General features: G+C 36.0%; 1 protein-coding gene and 1 pseudogene across 2 annotated transcripts in view; both read right to left on the bottom strand.

Moving 5' to 3' along the window:
- LOC122704985 overlaps positions 1-5,449 on the bottom strand; it is a 63,123-nt pseudogene extending 57,674 nt beyond the window's left edge.
- MDGA2 (MAM domain containing glycosylphosphatidylinositol anchor 2) overlaps positions 1-21,273 on the bottom strand; it is an 867,711-nt gene that overhangs the window by 189,743 nt on the left and 656,695 nt on the right. For both annotated transcript variants that reach the window (XM_043920701.1, XM_043920702.1), the window contains exon 8: positions 19,598-19,891. In XM_043920701.1, the coding sequence (XP_043776636.1) occupies positions 19,598-19,891 (294 nt within the window). The remainder of the gene's footprint in view (positions 1-19,597; positions 19,892-21,273) is intronic.

The raw sequence follows: 21,273 nt of genomic DNA, 5'->3' as shown, positions 1-21,273 counted from the left end.
AGGGCTCCAGCCACTTTATAAAGTTTATGTTGAGAAAATCAAAATGAAGTAAAAGGATTGAAATAAAACTTTTAATCATCCATACCTATAATTATTGGTGAAATTAAATGCAAAAATATATACTGCACACATATGGCTATCAAGACAGTATAATTAGCTATCACAACCACCTTTAATCATATGGTACCTATTATATAACTTATATTCAAAATATCTGTTTGATTTTACATCACAGTATTCTCTTACCTGCATACAGACTACTTTTCTTTCTTATTTGAAAAGTATCCTTATTATGGAACAAAAATTGATAGGTTATCAGTAAATATTCATTGAATTATATTAAAGCTTTCCCATTTAAATACTGATTAACATGGAAAGCAGAAATAGTTTCACTACCTTGGAAAAGAATGAAACATTTAGCAATTAATTAAATACAATTAAGCCAGGACTCAAGACAATGCCAATGTTTGAGTTTATAATGTAGGAAGAATGCTCACTGTTTTGAGCAAAACAGACGAAAGTGGAAGTGCACAAAACAATCATGGTGAGGCATAAAAGACACACTGCAAGTAAATGTTCTTTTGTAATCTGGCTTCAATTTTTTTTGGGGGGGCTTCAATTTTTAATGCAGTTCATTGTTACTGTTATTTTGTTATTTTTGTTTTAACAATGTATAAAGAGATTTGAAGCTATCAATATTCTATATTCAAAATAAAGTCAAATTATTTACTAGGTAAAAGAGATGAGACACTTTGAAAAACTAGCATCTCATCTACACTGAATTTATGTAGCTTACTATTGCTAAAAGGGAAAGAATATACATTTCTATTCCTATCAATTTTAGTATATTCAGGTGGATAACAAATCTCTATTTGAATTTTTTGAACAGATTGACTCCAATTTTTCAGGCCCCCACTCAACATTAAAGCTGAAAATTCAAGGCGCTGATATTTTGAGATCAAGTGTCAACAAAGAGCATGCATATTCAGATCATCAAATCTATTCTTTTTTTCATTTAAGGGAATCTATCTAACAACCATATGAATAAGCACATCAGTGTTAAGAAATTCTGTATATGAACTAATTAATATGCAAAATATGCAAAAAATTATTGCAGCCCAGAGTTGGGGGCTATATGATCAAATAAGATTCTTAATAAACACTGGTTTACACAATGAGGTACCATCTCATGCCGGCCAGATGGCTGCTATCCAAAAGTCTACAAACAATAAATGCTGGAGAGGGTGCAGAGAAAAGGAAACCCTCTTACACTGTTGGTGGGAATGCAAACTAGTACAGCCACTATGGAGAACAGTGTGGAGATTCCTTAAAAAACTGGAAATAGAACTGCCATATGACCCAGCAATCCCACTCCTGGGCACACACACCGAGGAAACCAGAATTGAAAGAGACACGTGTACCCCAATGTTCATCGCAACACTGTTTACAACAGCTAGGACATGGAAGCAACCTAGATGTCCATCAGCAGACAAATGGATAAGAAAGTTGTGGTGCATACACACAATGGAATATTACTTAGCTATTAAAAAGAATGCATTTAAATCAGTTCTAATGAGGTGGATGAAACTGGAGCCTATTATAGAGAGTGAAATAAGTCAGAAAGAAAAACAGCAATACAGTATATTAACGCATATATATGGAATTTAGAAAGATGGTAATGATGACCCTATATCTGAGACAGCAAAAGAGACATAAATATAAAGAATAGACTTTTGGACTCTGTGGGAGAAGGCGAGGGTGGGATGACTTGAGATAATAGCACTGACCATGTATATTACCATATGTGAAATCGATCACTGGTCCAAGTTCAATGCATGAAACAGGGCACTCAAAGCTGGTACACTGGGATGACCCTGAGGGATGGGATGGGGAGTGTGGTGGGATGGGGGTTCAGGATGGGAGACACATATACATTCATGGCTGATTCATATCAATGTATGGCAAAACCACTACAATATTGTAAAGTAATGAGCCTCAAATTAAAAGAAATAAATAAAATTTTAAAAAAGAAACACTGGTTTATTTAGTCATCAATGTCAAAATCCAAGAATTATGATCAAGTTACAAATTAGGATCATTTGTACTCCGTAACATGGGATGGTTTAGTGCTCATCTTCAGAAGTAGGCAGATAGGAAAAGATCAATAATTTATCCTGAGAATTCTAAAATATACCAGTCTGGTTATTTAGGACAGACAGTGGCAAGATATGTTCCATCTTCAAACAAGGAGCAACAAGCTCAAATTATAATCACATAAAAGTGTGTATGTATGTATGCATGTGTGGATACATATATATGTGTGTATATATATATGGAGAGGGGAGAGAATATGCCAAGGGTTGGGGGAGGAAGAGACAGACACACAGACAGACTTTCAGAAGGTAAGACTCTTCCAAAACTACCTAAGAAAATAATCATGTTTTCCCAAGACTATAGGAGGAAGCTTAACACATCTCTTGTAGTATTGTCACATGACTTATTACATGTTACTTTGGATGTGGCCCAAGGTCAAAATGGTCATTTCAATTAACATATTTTTCAAATCTAGACAAATACAATATGTATCCTGAAAAAATTAGGTTTTTGGTGTTTTTTTTTTAACCCAAATGAACTGATGCATTAATATTTAAATTACTAGAAGCAGAACTTTTTTATAAACAGATTGCTCTATAAGACTCAGGAACTTCTCAAAAAAGATACACTTGCTAAAGCAAACAGCTGATCTAATTTTAAAATTAGGTACTTGACATATTCTGGTGTTATTTTTTTAAAGAAGATACTGGACAATATATTTATATTCTTTAAAAATAAGTAATTGCAAAGTAACACATATTTGCACATACAATGCTTGGACTAGTACATGTGCCCTATTATACATAGTAATCATTGTTATAAAATGAAGTTAATCATAATTAAGAAAAGGGGAAAGGTTCAGGTAAAATTCACAAGACAACATCTTTAATATTTTTTTTATTTTAATTTATCAGGCACTGAAATGTTGTCATTAAATGTACCAGGAATGCTTTTTCAATAAGATTTCAAATGTGTTGTATTCTCTCTAATGCAAGAGATGCAAAAGAACCAAGCATGTAAAATTACAGGTGCCTCTAGTCTCCTAATTTATCTTTTCTTTTATCTTCACTCTCATCTTTTAATTAGAACAGACATTTGGGTTATTTTAACCCTGAGTACTTATGTGATGAAATATTTTCAACCACGTATCTTCTTTTTAATTCAAGTATGTAGTTTCTAGGAGACTCCTGAAATGGCTACTAGAATATGTGTTTTCTGTAATACATACATTAATTATAATGGCTTATTGTTAACAATTTGAAACTTCAGGAATATTAAGAGATCACCTTACTAAGTTCTTCACTTGCATAAAAAAATTGGTGGCAGAGACTAAGACAAGTCATACAATTTAAAAATGTCACCACTAGAATTAGAACCCGGTGATAGATTCAGAATCTATCCTACAATTTATAGTCTATTTCCCCCCTATTCTAGTGTGTACCCATATTCACAGTTCAGGTAAAAACTATGTGTAGTGTAACATTTTCATTAACAAAACTATAACTGAAAATCAGCCAAAGCCAGAAGTACATATTTCAAATAGTTATTAAGTAATGCAGTTACTGATCTAGGCTCTTTTGGAAGAAGCAATTATGATTCATGAAGGGAAGAGCTTATACTCTAATGAGAAAGAGACAGAAAAAGGGAGAGGGAACAGAGACATGCAAAGATAGATATAGATACAGATTTATATCATATATATCTGTATCTATATCAATCTATCAATTAGTAGTTAGAAGGTTGACATTACTAAGAACAGAAAAAAGGTCAGATTTAGAGAATAAAAAGATTACATCTACCTGGAGGTTTCAGAGGTTACCATTAGAGAAAAGGTATTTGAATGCTGTTTTGAAGATGGTGAAGAGTGAGTTCATAGAGGTGACTCTTTAAGAATATTTGTGACAAAGGAGATGGAATTACAAGCAACAGCAAGTTCAAAAGTACACAGGGTAACGAACTGCTCACCCTGACCGGAATACGGTATATGATTTCAGAGAAGGGTGAAGGATCTTGTTTTCCAATTTAGGAGTCTGAATTTTGAATCACAGGTAATGAGTAGTCATATAGAGTTTTCAAACAGAGAAAGAACAAGGAATGCTTGCAATCAATGAATTTGGCTTGGTTATTCAGGCCAAGAAAACCATGTCCCATTGGAGTTGATCCTTGATGAGAGGCAAAAAGGGGCTAGTTTGTTTGTCTGTTTTTTCAGGTACAGCTGGAAATAATGAGAACCACTAAATAACACACACAGAGGATTGAGTTCATGGTTGAGAAGAAGGTAATATTTAAGCCCTTGGAACCCATTATACTTTATTGCCCATAACAGTTAGACAAGAACTTTCTGTTATTTTCATCTGAAAATGTTTCTGCTCATAAAGCAACATTCATCTGATAGAAATGTTCTGAAGGGAAAGGGAAGATCAGAGATGGGGAAAAGTAGTAGGATTTCTTGCAGGAGATAAAAGGGCCGCCATTGGTAAATGACAGTGGGACTGGAGAGGCAGGGATGATGAATTCAGATAATTTGAGACATGGCAGCTAACAGTTAGTACTATCTGTGAGTCAGATGGCTTCCCTCATGGCTCTGTGGTAAAGAATCTGCCTGCAATGCAGGAGACACAGGAGATGCGGGTTCAATCCCTGGATTGGGAAGATTCCTTGGAGAAAGGCATGGCAGTCCATTCCAGTATTCTTGCCTGGAGAATCCCCTGGACAGAGAAGCCTGGCAGGCTACAGTCCATAAGTTTGCAAAGAATCAGATACGACTGAGGCAACTGAGCATGCATGCATGCATCTGTGTGTCAAACACTGGGCTACACACATATCAAACACCATCTAATTTACTCCTTGGATAGACCTATGACATAATGAATGAAAATAAATCTCTCTCATGATAGGTATTTTAAAAAAACAAATATTGAGAGAAATGATGTTTAAAGTAGCAAAGCTAGAATTTAAATCATGTCTAATTTCAGAATCCAATATTTTAATTTTCAAAGGCATATTTAGAAAAAGGGAAGATCAAATAGTGACTCTATTTTTTTTCCCCCCTCGGGTGGGAGGCAGCACACCCTGTGGCTCAGTCCGCACATCTGGGCACATGAGGAGAGCTGAAGCCAGCAGCAGGGAAGGGAGGGATGCGGAGTAACTCCACGGAGCTGGTCCTCACATCAGCAGCTGCTGCCCCCATCAGCAGCCACACGTCATAGGTCTCCAGTTCACTGCGCAAAGTTTAGTTCAAAACCAGGATTCGGGAGGAACAGCAGCAGCCCACCCACCATTCACAGGATCCTCCCACATGGTCTGAAACTACTACCAGGAGGTTCTGGGCTGTTTGGAGGCAGCTGGTAACCATTCTCGGGGTGAGGAGCAGGGTGCCGGCATAAGGGAGTTGGGTATGGTGATCACTCAGGTCCCCACAGCGCTGAGGCCTCAAATCCAGGAGGCAGCCTCTGCTCCTCGTGGCTGGGGGGCTTCTGAAAGAAGAGAGCAGGCCTCACGCTGGAAGAGAAAGCACTGCTCCATCGACAGTGACTCGAACAGGGAGGAGAGACATCCTTTAAGGTGGGACAGGGAACTCAAGAGGAGAAAAATAATGAAGGGAAATGATTATAAACTTATTTTAGTCACATTACATTTTAGAAATCATTAGGAGACAAAACTGAAATTTCACAGAAGCTGGCTGAATGTCTAAGATATACAAGGAGGAAGATCTGTAGAGCAATGATAGTTCAAATCATCATATTGCCAAGCGAGCGAGCACAGAGTAAGAGAACAAGATGAGACCAAAACCTAATTTGGGGAAAGAAAGATAAATAGCAGCAAAGACACAGTGAAAGCTGCTTAGTCTTGTCTGACTCTTTGCAACCCCATGGACTATATATATATAGTCCATGGAATTCTCCAGGCCAGAATACTGGAGTGGGTAGCCTTTCCCTTCTCCAGGTGATCTTCCCAACCCAGGGATCGAACCCAGGTCTCCTACATTGCAGGTGGATTCTTTACCAGCTGAGCTACCAGGGAAGCCCTAATAAAGACACAACTTGAAGGTAAAAACAGAACTAGCATCTCAACATCATAGACAAAGAAGAAAAAAACAGTAATAAGAATGAGTGCTCACTCAATAAACATGCCCTCTTCAAGGAGCCTATACCAATTCAGACTGATATATGTGATATGTATTTATACCTCTCTAAATATTTTCATAAAATGCATCTGTATCTATTTATATGTGATCAATCAATTTATACATTTGCATCTTACAGTTTCAAGTTAGCACTTCAAGCAAAAACCTCATATAGTTAGATTACTTATATTTTTAACTGAACTGTAGGGCTTCCCTGGTAGCTCAGCTGATAAAGACTCTGCCTGTCATGCAGGAGACCCTGGTTCAATTTGTGAGTCAGGAAGATCCCCTGGAGAAGGGATAGGCTACCCACCCCACTATTCTTGGGCTTCCCTGGTGGCTCAGCAGGCAAAGAATCAAGCTGCAATGTGGGAGACCTGGGCCTGATACCTGGGTTGGGGAGATCCCCTGCGGAAGGGGACGGCTACCCACTCCAGTACTCTGGCCTGGAGAATTCCATGGACCATATAGTCCATGGGGTCGCAAAGAGTTGGACACAACTGAGCAACTTTCACTTTGACTGAGCAGTAAAGTGTTATACTTTATCTTATGTCGTATCTTATGTTGTACGCAAAGCAGTTAGCTTATGTTTAAGAACATATACTTCAAACACAAGGATCAATAGGGAACACATTGACACTGACAAACAGAAAGTAACAGCTGAAGAAATCAGATTACTTCCACCACTTCAACCATACATTTTTTTTTCCATTTATTTTTATTAGTTGGAGGCTAATTACTTTACAATATTGTAGTGGTTTTTGCCATACATTGACATGAATCAGCCATGGAGTTACATGTGTTCCCCATCCCGATCCCCCCTCCCACCTCTCTCTCCACCCGATCCCTCTGGGTCTTCCCAGTGCACAAGGCCCGAGCACTTGTCTCATGCATCCAACTTGGGCTGGTGATCTGTTTCACACTTGATAATATACACATTTCGATGCTGTTCTCTCAGATCATCCCACCCTCGCCTTCTCCCACAGAGTCCAAAAGTCTGTTCTGTACATCTGTGTCTCTTTTTCTGTTTTGCATATAGGGTTATCATTACCATCTTTTTAAATTCCATATATATGCGTTAGTATACTGTATTGGTCTTTATCTTTCTGGCTTACTTCACTCTGTATAATGGGCTCCAGTTTCATCCATCTCATTAGAACTGATTCAAATGAATTCTTTTTAATGGCTGAGTAATATTCCATGGTGTATATGTACCACAGCCTCCTTATCCATTCATCTGCTGATGGACATCTAGGTTGCTTCCATGTCCTGGCTATTATAAACATTTTAATACAAATAACTAAATGGTAAGAAATACCTCGGAAGAAAAGTTATGACCAACCTAGACAGCATATTAAAAAGCAGAGACATTACTTTGCCAACAAAAGTCTGTCTAGTCAAGAATACGGTTTTCCAGTAGTCATGTTGGACTATAAAGAAAGCTGAGTGCTGAAGAATTGATGCTTTTGAACTATGGTGTTGGAGAAGACTCTTGAGAGTCCCTTGGACTGCAAGGAGATCCAACCAGTCCATCCTGAAGGAGATCAGTCCTGAACGTTCATTGGAAGGACTGATGCTGAAGCTGAAACTCCAATACTTTGGCCACCTGATGCAAAGAACTGACTCACTGGAAAAGACCCCAATGCTGGGAAAGATTAAAGGCGAGAGGAGAACGGGACGACAGAGGATGAGATGGTTGGATGGCATCACCGACTCAATGGACATGAGTCTGAGTAAACACCAGGAGTTGGTGATGGACTGGGAAGCCTGCCGTGCTGCAGTCCATGGAGTTGCAAAGAGTTGGACATGATTGAGAGACTGAACTGAATTGAACTGAAGAAATACTGTCCCATTTTTCTTAAATGTTTTTCTATTTCCTGCTTATTTTTGAACATTTTCTTCCCCTGATTAATTTTGCATATTTAAATCCCTCTTAAATTTAAGTTCTCATGCTACATAATTATCCTGCTCAAGAAAAAATACTTTTACTTCCTTATTGAGAAACAATATTAAAGAACAAAATCCACATATTGACCAATTTTCAAGATCATTATTTGGCTCCTTTCCCTTTGGAAATACTCTGTAATTAAGAAGAAAGTAATTTCCAATTTTAAAATAAGTCTAATAAGTGTGAAATCAACAGAGAATGTCTTTCAAATTCACAATGCGTGGTCCGTTTAGGTTTCAAAGTTTCCTTTTGAAGGATTTTTGCTTTTGCCCACTAGAATCCTTAAAGCTTCAAGGAAATACTCATTTGCCAGCAGAAAGAAATTCATAAGATGATCAAAATGATCCAAGAATGAAATAGAGCTACTGCCTCCCAAACCCAGATACCTGCTGAAAGTCCAGCAAAGAAAGAACATAAGCACAGCAGTAAAACAGGAAATGAGACAAATAGCAAGTTAAGAGACAAAAAGTAAGGTATATTGGAAACTTACTTTCATAATTTATACAACAGTAATTATTACGGCGAAATGAAAAAAAAAAAACACAAAAGCAAAAGAATTACTAAGAAAGTTTAACAGATGCATTTGAAAAAAAAAAAATTCCCCATTGCATGAGACTCTGACCTTTTAAAGTTCCCGCTCTGATCTCCATGACAAGGGAAGAATACCAACTATGTTTTTAACCAACATTTCTGTATTAAGTTGTTTCTGGATTGAGAGGAACGTTAATATCTGATAAGAAGACATAAGTTAGAACTTAGTATAAGAACTTGGTGACTCTTGTGACTTCGGGGACTTTGGAAGTTGTACCTATAGATTTGTTACAAGAGACATTGATTCCTATGGGGCAGAGAATTCTGCCAGAGTCCCCATCTCTGAATTACAGAGATCTTGTCTCCTTATACACAAGCCATCATCTATGTAGAGGTTCTCAATGGACATAATTTATACCCCTTTGGGTACAATTCTGCCCATCACAAGCGTACCTGATGTGTATAATTTTGATTTTACCTGGTATAACTATGCATACCTGATGGGTATAGAAGACAGCTGGCAAGGTCTAGAGATACATTTTATTGTCATGACATGAGGGAGGGGTGTGCTACTGTACCTAAGATTAGAGGCCAGGGAAACCTCCAAACATCCTAAAATTAACAAGATCTATGCATTAAATACCAGTGGTATCCCTCTTCCAATTATGACAATCAAAATATGTTGACAATTTTCAAGTGCCCCCAGAAGTGGGGGCAGGTGGACATGCTGGCAAGCTGTGGTTCCTGTCTTATATCTGCAAAAGTGTATTTGAGTCCATATGTGTCTATAGTATCCCCATGAGTTGAGTTTGAATGTAGTTGAAACTAAGAAGATCCTCTGGTAGGTTATACAATAGAACAATTCACTACTAGGTTAAAAGTTATTAACATAATATAATCCCCAATAATATAATATATGCAAAACTCTTTGGTGTTAAATATTAAAATATTATATTGAGTCAAACCATTGATAATATCTAAAGAAAAAACTGCCAGCACATAACCTAAAATTCTGTATGAACAATGTTCGTAAGTGGATTAAACATTGGTAAATGCATCTCTCTTGCTGAAGTGATAGGAAGTCATGTGTTCCTGTGACAATATCAGCCTTTGATTTCTCATTTCCTGGTTGGTCCCATGCACTGACTGAAGTGCCTTTCTATCATCCAGTTTCTTATATTGTTACCTAACTTCTAAAGTGCTTGTGCTGTTTTTCCTAACCAGAAACTCACGTCTTTTACATACTTTATATTTTCCTCCGCATGAAATATTTCATGGCAGGTATTATAAAATATATTGATCAAGTCACAAGCATGTTCATGGAGTATATTATTGTAAAACTCTGTGTGTAATTTATTTAATGGCTTATTATTATTATCTTTTTATTTTCAGGGGAGAAATGCACACTAGAAAATGTCTCAATTCTATATTTGGGAAGAATACATTTATTATTGGATGAGGGAATAAACCCTTTTTTAACTAAAAATTATTAAAAAGGCACAGGATTTTTATAGTTACACACATATATTTACAAACATCTTTATGCTTACTTCTCTTAGAGGATGCATTTTCATAAAGTGAGGAAGGGAGAAGGATAAGAAAATACCCCAGGGAGAGAGCCAACGTAAACCTTCTTCATTCAAACAACATTTAATCACATATATGAAGGCTTTCAAGGGAGAAAACCATCTTTTCAGTATTATGGAAATACTACAATCATCTATTTGAATTCGTATCTCCATAACTGGGGTGGGCAGAAGTACGTAACTGACAACATCAGTCAACAAATTCTTGCCTGAGTTAAGTTGACAGTACTTTTAATCATTCTGTTAAAACTGGCTGGTTCCTGTCTCACTACTTCACATAGATGCTGAAAATAAAACTTTTAATGAAAGTTATTTTTCTAAATATTAAATTATCCCATATTCTACATTAAGATGGAAGCAGAGACGGCACCAGGAAAAAAAAATGTGCTTATTTTCCTTACAAGATCTATATACTTGACGAACTGATCATCTTTTCAGGTGATCTGCGCTCCACAGTTCAATGAAGACATCTTGTTGGTGTTCTGCATTGAGAAGCTCTTTAGAATGGGAGGTTAAAGAATCCACCTGCAATGCAGGAGACCTGGGCTCAATCCCTGGGTTGAGAAGATCCTCTGGAGAAGGGAAGGGCTACCCACTCCACTATTCTGGCCTAGAGAATTCCATGGACAGAGAAGCCTGGCAGCCTACAGTCCATGGGGACTCAAAGTGGGACATGACTGAGCAACTTTCACTTTCACGTTTTACTTTAGAATGAGTTTCCACTGTCTTTGACAATTCCCTTAGATTAAATACCCTCCTGCCATCTCTGAAAGAGTGAGAACCAGGAAGCAAGAGGATAGCCCAGGATGGCAGGAGCAGTTCAGTTCAGTTCAGTTGCTCAGTCATGTCCAACTCTTTGTGACACCATGGACTGCAGCACACCAGGCTTCCCTGAACATCACCAAGTCCTGGACTTTACTCAAACTCATGTCCATTGAGTTGGTGATGCCATCCAACCACCTCATTCTCTGTCATCCCCTTCTCCTCACACCTTCTATCTTTCCCAGCATCAGGGTCTTTTCAAATGAGTCAGCTCTTCACATCAGGTGGCCAAAGTATTGGAGTTTCAGCATCAGTCTTTCCAATGAACATTCAGGACTGATTTCGTTTAGGATGGACTGGTTGGATCTCCTTGCAGTCCAAGGGACTCTCAAGAGTCTTCTCCAACACCACAGTTCAACAGCATCAATTCTTTGGCACTCAGCTTTCTTTACAGTCCAACTCTCACATCCATACATGACTACTGGAAAAACCATAGCTTTGACTAGACGAACCTTTGTGGACAAAGTAATGTCTCTGCTTTTTAATATGCTGTCTAGGTTGGTCATAGCTTTTCTTCCAAGGAGCAAGCATCTTTTAGTCTCATGGCTGCAGTCACCATCTGCAGTGATTTTTGGAGCCCCCAAAAATAAAGTCTGCCACTGGTTCCACTGGTTTTCCATCTATTTGCCATGAAGTGATGGGACATTACTTTGCCAACAAAGGTCTGTCTAGTCAAGGCTATGGTTTTTCCAGTGGTCATGTATGGATGTGAGAGTTGGACTGTGAAGAAAGCTGAGCACCAAAAAATTGATGCTTTTGAACTGTGGTGTTGAAGAAGACTCCTGAGAGTCCCTTGGACTGCAAGGAGATCCAACCAGTCCATCCTGAAGGAGATCAGTCCTGGGTGTTCACTGGAAGGACTGATGCTGAAGCTGAAACTCCAATACTTTGGCCACCTCAAGCAAAGAGTTGACTCATTGGAAAAGACCCTGATGCTGGGAGGGACTGGGGGCAGGAGGAGAAGGTGACGACAGAGGATGAGATGGCTGGATGGCATCACCGACTAGATGGACTTGAGTTTGTGTAAACTCTGGGAGTTGGTGATGGACAGGGAGGTCTGGCATGCTGCGATTCATGGGATCACAAAGAGTCGGACACGACTGAGCGACTGAACTGAACTGAACTGATGGGATCACATGCCATGATCTTAGTTCAGTTAAAGTAAATTCATCACAAAGCATCTGCAAAATATCATATCCACTTGGTACATTCAATTTTCAAATATTCAGGAGGGACATAAAAATAAAATCTTTAAACAAATCTTTTTTTCAAGGCAGCTCCATTAAAATTTCTCATTAAATCTTCTGGGAAATGAGGTGAAGTATACTTATATGATATACTGACTTGCAATAAAAATCTTAGAGTTTATTTTATACAGTTTAAATTGTACACTATCATATAAGGCTATAGTTTCTTCTTTTTAAAGACAAGATCTTAACTACTTGGGGATGTGGAAGCTAAGATGGGAGAAAATAACACAAATATTAATGTTCTCAAAATATTAACACTGCCTCAAGCTTTCATTGATTAATGCTTTTAATAACTTCCGCAAACATCAGAAGAACAAATATGGCCATTTAATTCAAATAAAGGAACTGTGTGTAATAAATACTGAGTTCCATTTAATAATCATTCATGTTAAAATATGAAAAGTGAATGCTTAAGATATTATTTTCTTGGTAAATGCAAATGTTTTTCCCAACCTACATTCACTTGAGAAGATAAAATTTTACATTTCCTCTTAGTAAAGTTTTAGCTTTAACCTTATCTCAAGTACAGAGATCCTGGAAATGAATAAGTTAATCAAGAATCTACCAGTTTCACAGCTCCTCTCATGCTAGAAATGTAAGAGCTGCTTTGGCCCACAAAGACCTTAAGTTATAGTAGGAATGGATCAAAGGGTCTTTAGAGAAGGAAACAGGAGACAGTAAGGCTGAGGAATAATTTGCACTAAGAAAATGGATACTTTACATTAAAACATTTCAGAACTGATACATTAAATTGATAATCATAATTTCTACTCTGTGCTGCCTGGTGAGCAATATTCTGGACACTTTGCAAAGTTATTTCAAATAAATGTTAATTGAAAATGGAAAACGTTTTTCTTTTCTTGGAAATAGAAAACTAAAGCTCAGAGTTATTAAGATATTGGCCATGGGCCATGCACATCTAAGGTTAAATTCATTAAACAAGGAGGCCATTAGACTGAGGTGTAAGCAAACCAAAATCAAAGCCTATGAAAGGATCAAGGTTGCAAAACTGAAATCTAAAGATGACCAATCACAAACAGACAACCAGGCTTGAAACTTTGAAAGTAAAAGTGACTCAGTTGTGTCTAACTCTTTGCGACCCCATGGACTATACTGTGGAAATCTCTAGCCAGAATAATGGAGTGATTAGGCTTTCCCTTCTCGGATCTTCCCAGCCGAGGAATTGAATGGGGGTCTCCTGCATTTCAGGTGGATTCTTAACCAACTGAGCTATCGGGAGTTTTTAAACTATAGCCAGTTAATAACTTGCTGACTTTGTTTTTATGTTTTCTATACGTGTTGCCACAAGCTCCCATCTATGGAGCACTCCTAATCACTTCCAGTTTGGTGCTGGTGGATCAGAATCAATTTTTGCTCAAATATGAGTTTAAGAGCTTGCTTAAAATGTTCAACACGCCTCAGTTTATCTTTTATTTTTTTTTCAGTTTATCTTTTGATAACATGAGTGTGGGTGCGTGCGTGCTTAGTCATGTCCAACTCTACAGTCTATGGACTACACCAGGCATTGTAAGGGATAAAAGCTATGATTCTGTGGGTCAAAGAAAATTCTTTAAACGAATACTCTTGTCAAAGTTATCATTCTTAATGAGGCAGTGGTTGTACACTCTTTTGCTGTCATTACCTAAAATGTAGAGAAAAGAAACTTGAACTTACCATTTCTGTTTCTGATATACTCTTGAATAACCTGAAGGGTTTGTCTTCAACTTTTGAGTGTAAATTTATTTTATGAGAGTAAACCAAGTCTTTTAGAATCAAGTCATACTGGTGAAAGAAATAACTCCATGAGAAGGACTTTTTGTGTTGTTCAAACTCATTCTATAAGTGATAGCACAGAGGTTTTTGATGATGTCAACAGTGAAATGGCTAGATAGCATCACTGACTCAATGTACATGAATTTGAGTAAACACCGAGAGACAGTGATGGGCAAAGGAGCATGGTGCGCTGCAGTCCATGAGTTTGCAAACAGTCAGACACAACTTAGTGACTGAACAACAACAACAGTGAAATAATAGCCAATTATTTTGAAAGAAGTTTATCTTCTAATGTTATTGTTGTTGTCATCTAACATGCATGTTCAAAATGAAGTTTTACTTTGAAGTTCTAAATTGGGTATACTAAACACCAGTGTCTACAGGGTTATCAAGGAGGGCCCTTCTCAGTAACCAAGGGGCTTACTAAAGGGGGAGGACTGAGGCAGGACTTAAATGGTTAAAGAGTTGAAGAGTTGGTGGGAAGAGGAGAATGGGAGTATAGAAGTCTACAATAGAGGCAACATTGAATTACCATGTCTATGAGGCTGAGAAGAGATGGGATGAATTAATATGAAAAATAAGAATACACCTGAATATGTAGAGCATTCCAGATTATGTTAGAAGGCATATTATTATTCTTTTAAGTAAAATTATTGTCCATTTACTTATAAATTCCCTTGTATAGCCTTGAACATCTCCCTGTGTGAATATAGCAAACTGCCTTTTTGTTTCCTCTTTAATCAATACCTTGTCTCTCATATTATCTTTAGATCAATTTAGTCACAATAGTTTTAAAATAACCCAAAAAGCAGTTATATTTGTTCAATTCAGTTATTCTGTATATCTCAACACTGTAGAAAACTACTCAGTAATTCATCTAACAATAGTCAGCATATCTGTTACATGGCATTCCAATCTGTCTTTCCTTTTCCTTTTCTTTATAAGGTCCATGATATTTTGCTTTGGTTGAATATTCATTTGATTGAAAAAAATAAACATGTACTCTTCAATAAGCTTCTTGAGTTAAAGAGTAAGCGATAATGGCTCTAATCTATAGTTCCCTCCTCTTCATACAATCTGGTCTTGCTTTGGAAATAGATGAGGAATATGGGTCTTTCAATAGCTCTGATTGTTTTCTTTCATAGTTTTCCTTCATTTGGAAAATAGAAATTGTAAGTAAAGGGAGCGTGGAACCTCATTTGAACATAGCTAAAAGATGGTCACTTGATACATTTTAACACTTGTCAGTTTTGGAGTTTTAGTGTGTACTTTATATCTTATAAAAGAAATATCTTTAATTGTAGGTGCCTACAGATAATAAAGCTTTGGTTAAAACTGACATTCAAAGTAGTATATATCTTCTTCACCTGATTTTCAAGAAAATATATCTCAAAATATATTGAAATATATTTCTTCACTAAAAGATTTCTTACTTCACTGAAAGATTTTTACCAGTGCTTTGAGATAAAACCATTTAAAGTTTGGCTTTTATTAAAAATAAAATGTTATAGTTTATGAAATTAAAATCACAGTATGTTTTATATATATATGTATATATATATATATATATACACCCCCACACACACTTCAAAGAGCAATAATTTCTTTTAGAGGACCATAGGCATAACTGGACTTCATTTAATATAAATATTTAAATATACTCTTCCAATGACATTTTCATTTAATTGCTATTTAAATGATCATTATTTTACTGGATAAATTTAAAAATCACTTTAACTACCGCTACTATGTTTAGAAAAGTGTTCTAGTTTTGTTCAATAGGCTCATACATAGCATAATTTTTAAATAATGGATCAATTAACCTATTAACCTATTAATAGGTTAATCGAAAACCTATTAACCTTTTATTTTCAATGATCTATTCTAATACTGCTTCAAATATATATAAGCAAATTAAAAGAATTATTATATATTTTCAAAAAATGTGAATGAAATTAAATAGTGGCTGAATATTTAAAGGTCTGTTATTAAAAACTGTACAATATATGCTGCAATTTCATCTAGCATTTTTAAAAATGTAGATGAATTTTAAACCACTATTTTTAAAGACCTTATATTTGAAACTTCTCATTCCGGTCTATATCATTTGTACTAACTTGCTATTGTAGAAATTAAAATATTATAAAATAAGCCTCAGCTTTCAGGAATGAGCAATGTGCACAAAAATTTAATAATTTAAACCATTTCATTATGGTGATTAAGCTACTCTTAATAGGACAAAGAATGGTGTAAAATACCTCTAGGCTTCTGTCACTTGCTAAATCACTATCCACACATTTTAAGAAGAAGCAAATTAACTGGGGATAGTAAATAATTTAAAAAGTTTTAATAAAATGACTACTATGTAATTTTAACACATTGGCTAAGAATAAATCTCACTTGAAGATTTAGAACATTAAGCTAAGTGGACTGTTTCATTTTTTATGCAATATAAAAACAATTATACTATTTATACTTAGGCCTTACTACCTCTGCTCATCAATTACTAATATAATTACTTCTTTAATTCTTTTGATTGGTTATTGTTTAATTGGACACAACTAAAACTTAACAAGGGAAAATATGCTTTAGAGACACATTTTTGTGTGTTTTTTATCTATTATGATAATCTATTTTTCATTCTTTCATGTTTCAAAACTGATAAAATTATATATAAATATATGTTTATATATACACATATTTTGGGTGTATATATACATGTTGTGTGTGTGAAAAACAGACTGTCCTAGAACTTGTCAGTGTAACATATTTTAGGAAAGGAGATAATAAAGTGTAGAGTTCACATCCTGAAAAATGTGTTAGGTACAAGTTAGAGTATTTGACATCCGCTCCCTTCATACACTTGGACATTTACAGCTATCAAACTGTTATGTGGCTAGTCCTCAGATATTCCTGAACCCTAAATAATAAAGAATGAATTATACAAGAAGATATATAGATATATATTTATATTTATATAAATATATTCCATATATATACACATTCCATTTGTTATATTTACTCAACACATTTGCTGATTAGCTATAATATAAAACATATTATGCTGAGAATACAAAATGCATAAATCATAGCTTTAAATATCAAATGGATATCTGATATATAAAGTAAATGAAAAAACTTATTTTATATTCTATATGAATTATTTGCACATATGGCACAGCTATACAAATTAAACACAAATATTATATTATTTTCATTCTTTTAAGAAATCACCATAAAAATTAAATTGTTTATCATTTTAAAATATTATCAAGATTTCTGCATGACTAGTTTTACAGGAATAAGCCTTAAGTAGTTAAGGCTTCTGGAGATGTTACCAGTTATTTGTACCTGGCAGATGCTCAGACACATAACCAGATTTTTCAGAAGAGTTGGGAATACATGAAAGAGAGCTTTTTGAAAGACATTAGGGCATTCTCACCAGTAACTGGTCAGACTGCTGGCACCCAGCCATGTTTCCTGGTAGGCTGGGGAACTTGCCTCTGAGAGGAAGTGTTAGATTATACCTTCTGCTCTGCAAAGTCACCTTGGGATGCAGATCTTTTCCTGTGCATTAAATGAATTTGGCTTTGCCTATGTCTATTGATGTCTTTTAGTCAATTACATCCTTGTGACACTAGAGACAACTGTGCCAGTATTTATCTTCATCTGATACTAATAGGATTGAATTTTCAGATCTGGTGCTGAGTTTATTATATATGCAATCTATTAGGAAGCAAAAAAGGGGGAAGTTAGGTCACCAAAGGAATCCTAGAGGTTAGTATATTCTATGGAGATTAAAGATCCTGGCTCTTGAAACTTTAATTCAAAATCCCCTACAGCCAATGGGTTCCACAGCTTTTATTTGTGTCCACAGCTTCCACAGAGAGTTGTGGGCAGAGTGAAAATGAATTGCTCAGTAGCTTTAGGAACACTGAAACGTCCTGCTAACTCTGCAGGAAAAACATATTCCTGTGATTATCAACAAGAATGAAGTACTCCAAACTGTATCCACGTCCTGATTACCTGAGGGTGTCTCTTATTGATTGGAGAATTGAGGAGAGGCTTCTTTAAAATTTTGTTTTTCTTTCTGAAACTTGTTTTCACCTGAACCTCCTACCCCATGAGCTTATTATCATGCATATAGAGGTCAGTGAGAAATAAAAGAAAAGGTAATATTCAACTGTGGAATGGAACTTACCATTTAAGAGCTGCATTCTTTACAGATACAACTAGTAAGATACTTGACAAGTATAAGTTTGCTTATCTACAGGACAAACAGCACATTGAAAGCTGAATTTCTAAAATATAGGGACAGGAAAGGGTTAAACAGCAGCCAGACCCTTGCTCCTCCCATTACTCACACTCACACTCCTCATACATAAATATGTGTGTTATCTGTTGCAAACATAATCCTTCCATATTTCAGTTATTTTTCCAAATTTAAAGTAAGATAATTCAATGCCGACATCTTTAAGACTAATATAAAAACAGACATTTTGGACTGATTTCTATTTTCCCTTTTCTGCATTAGAAAAGAACCACAAAAGAAAAGAACATCATTGCTTACTGACCTGTATAGTTACTTCCACTTCATTTTTTTTCTTAAAGATTTTGCCACCACGTAAATAACAAATAATACCTCAACTAAAATTTATAGCAATATTCCTGGAGTTTGAACAGATTGTGCTTAGCTTGCTTCTTCTCTTCAGTAGTACCCACACCAACAGTTATCCAAAATACCAGGGCATCATTCTCTAATAACCCAACACTAGTGACATTGTTAAACTTTTTAATTCCATGAATTTAGGCATTTTTACACTAAAAGCAAATACAAGGCACACTATGTCTGCATTTTTTGTTAGCACTTTCAATGAAAATAGTTAAAAATCTATCATATTCAGCTCTCAGAGTTAAATAATTATCTGTTAGGAAAGTAAAGCACAAAACCAGCACCTAATATCTACCTGAATTATCTCAATATTACTACAATCATGTAATCTACTCTTACAATTTCAGATAGCAAACATAGCATTGCAATGATTAGGTCTCCACAATTTAACCAAAGGGATGCCCTGAAATAGGTGAATAATTTGGGCAAAGGACAGGCAATTGCTGAAGCAGAAACATAAACAGTGAAAACAAAAGAGTATTATAATCTGAATTAGCAATTACTTCCAATTTCCATTTTGCTTCATTGCACATGGCCAGTTTTTAACCATTAGGCTTGTTGATTCTTTGGCCTTAACCAATGACATAACACCATCATAATCATCACACGCATACTAACACAATTCTTTTCCATTAGTGTGTATTAGCTCAAGTAATAGGCAGACTTAGGGAAATTATAGTTTAAATTGGGTAGCAATAATGTAGAAATATTGGTTCCTAATCCAACTCCAAAAATTACCTAATTTTCTTCCTTTGTCCCCCTAATAGAAATACATAGGAAAAAAAATGTACTTACACTGCACGATGAGCTGCACCAAGGCTTCTCTTGGTTTCACGTTAAATCCATTATACTGGCTGGTCTGACATCGGTACATTCCTGACATTTCCCTAGATACATTCACAATCCTCAGTGTTCCATCATAACTCTCCATTTGCATATTCCCGTCAGGCATTGCGACTTCTTTATCCGCTCTAGACCAGAGGATGATGGGTTTAGGTTTTCCAGTTACTTGACACTGCAGTTCTATTGTGTCTCCTTCTCTGGTGACCAAAGGTGATTTTTCCTGTGGAACAGTCAGATTGGGTGGAACTTGAAATGGGAAAAAGAAAATTTTTCAAGGTTAGTATATACTGGTAAAGCATATTCAAACACAGAAAATCATAAGGAAACAATATCTGCTGGTTGAAGAAGTGTGACAATTCAGATGACAAAAATTACAGACACCTTGGGATTAAGTGGCACATACCCTCATTTAAGTAATTCTAAATTGTTTTCATGGTCTCAAATGAGGTCTTCAAACACTAGCAAGATAAATAAGCATTAAACTGGAACGCGAATGATCAACATAAGAACAATCTACTCCATGATTGGTCATTATCAACCATTAACTGGGTCTTTAACATCTGCATTTCACAGAAGAGTGATCCTACTTGCTAAGGTAAGGTTAAGCTTTTCAGTCTTCTGCTTCTTAGGCCATTATCTCTTACCCAAGGATGCTATTAGAAAGGGATAAGAGATATCATAGACTTAGTAGGTACAGTAAATGCAATAGGAAGGGGAAAAAGAAGAACCTCTGATATAAAATCCAAAGTTCTGAAAACTGATTTAGAAACTGACCAAACAGCTAAGGTTTAGGATTTGTTCTCTCCCCTGAGAAAATGAAATGGAACAATGGATTACAATGCCACACTCTTGACAATTGAATGTATCATTCTTCTCTATTTTTAATATTTTTTGACATTTGAATTTCATATGATTTGCCTTGAACACATTTTGAGATCATTGTAAATAGATTGTCAAGACATTGCCACTATTTCCATAAAATTTATTTCAAGTGAGTTTTGAAAAACACAGTTCAATAATATGAGTGTAATTTTCTCAAGTAAAGCTAATTTCTGATGTTACTGAAGATATTTATTAGAAAATTAGGTTGATTTAAAAAAATTATGTATTATTATTTATTTTGGCTGTGCTGGGTCTTTGTTGTGTTGCGGCAGCTTCTCTAGTTGCGATGCGTGGCCTCAGTAGCTGTGGTGTCCGGGCTTACAGTTGCAGTATGTGGGATCTTAGTTCTGTGACCAGGGATCAAACCCAGGCCCCCTGTACTGGGAGCGCAGATTCTTAGCCACTAGACCATCAGGGAAGTACCAGATTGATTTTACAGGAAGTTAACTTTACCACACTTGAAAACATGAATTAATAAAAGGGAAGTATTATTCAATGAGTTTCTTTTTTTAAAGGTATCTCCTGTTCCACTGGAAGACTTTTACTTCTCATACAAATGTATATGAATTCAAAAGTATTTATACAATAGAGGATCTGTAAGAAAAGCATGGGCTAAATTAGAATGGCAGAATAAGAATAACCAGAAACACACACATAATTCTATCCTTGTGAAAATGTCATACATTTTCCCCTTTGGAGGTAATACTGCATACGGACAAAAAGGCAAAATTTTTATTTGCCCTTCT

Source organism: Cervus elaphus, chromosome 12, assembly GCF_910594005.1.
Source record: "Cervus elaphus chromosome 12, mCerEla1.1, whole genome shotgun sequence".
NCBI classification, from domain to species: Eukaryota; Metazoa; Chordata; class Mammalia; order Artiodactyla; family Cervidae; genus Cervus; species Cervus elaphus.
The sequence above is the reverse complement of the archived record's forward strand: the minus strand, read 5'-3'. Positions and strand labels throughout refer to the sequence as shown.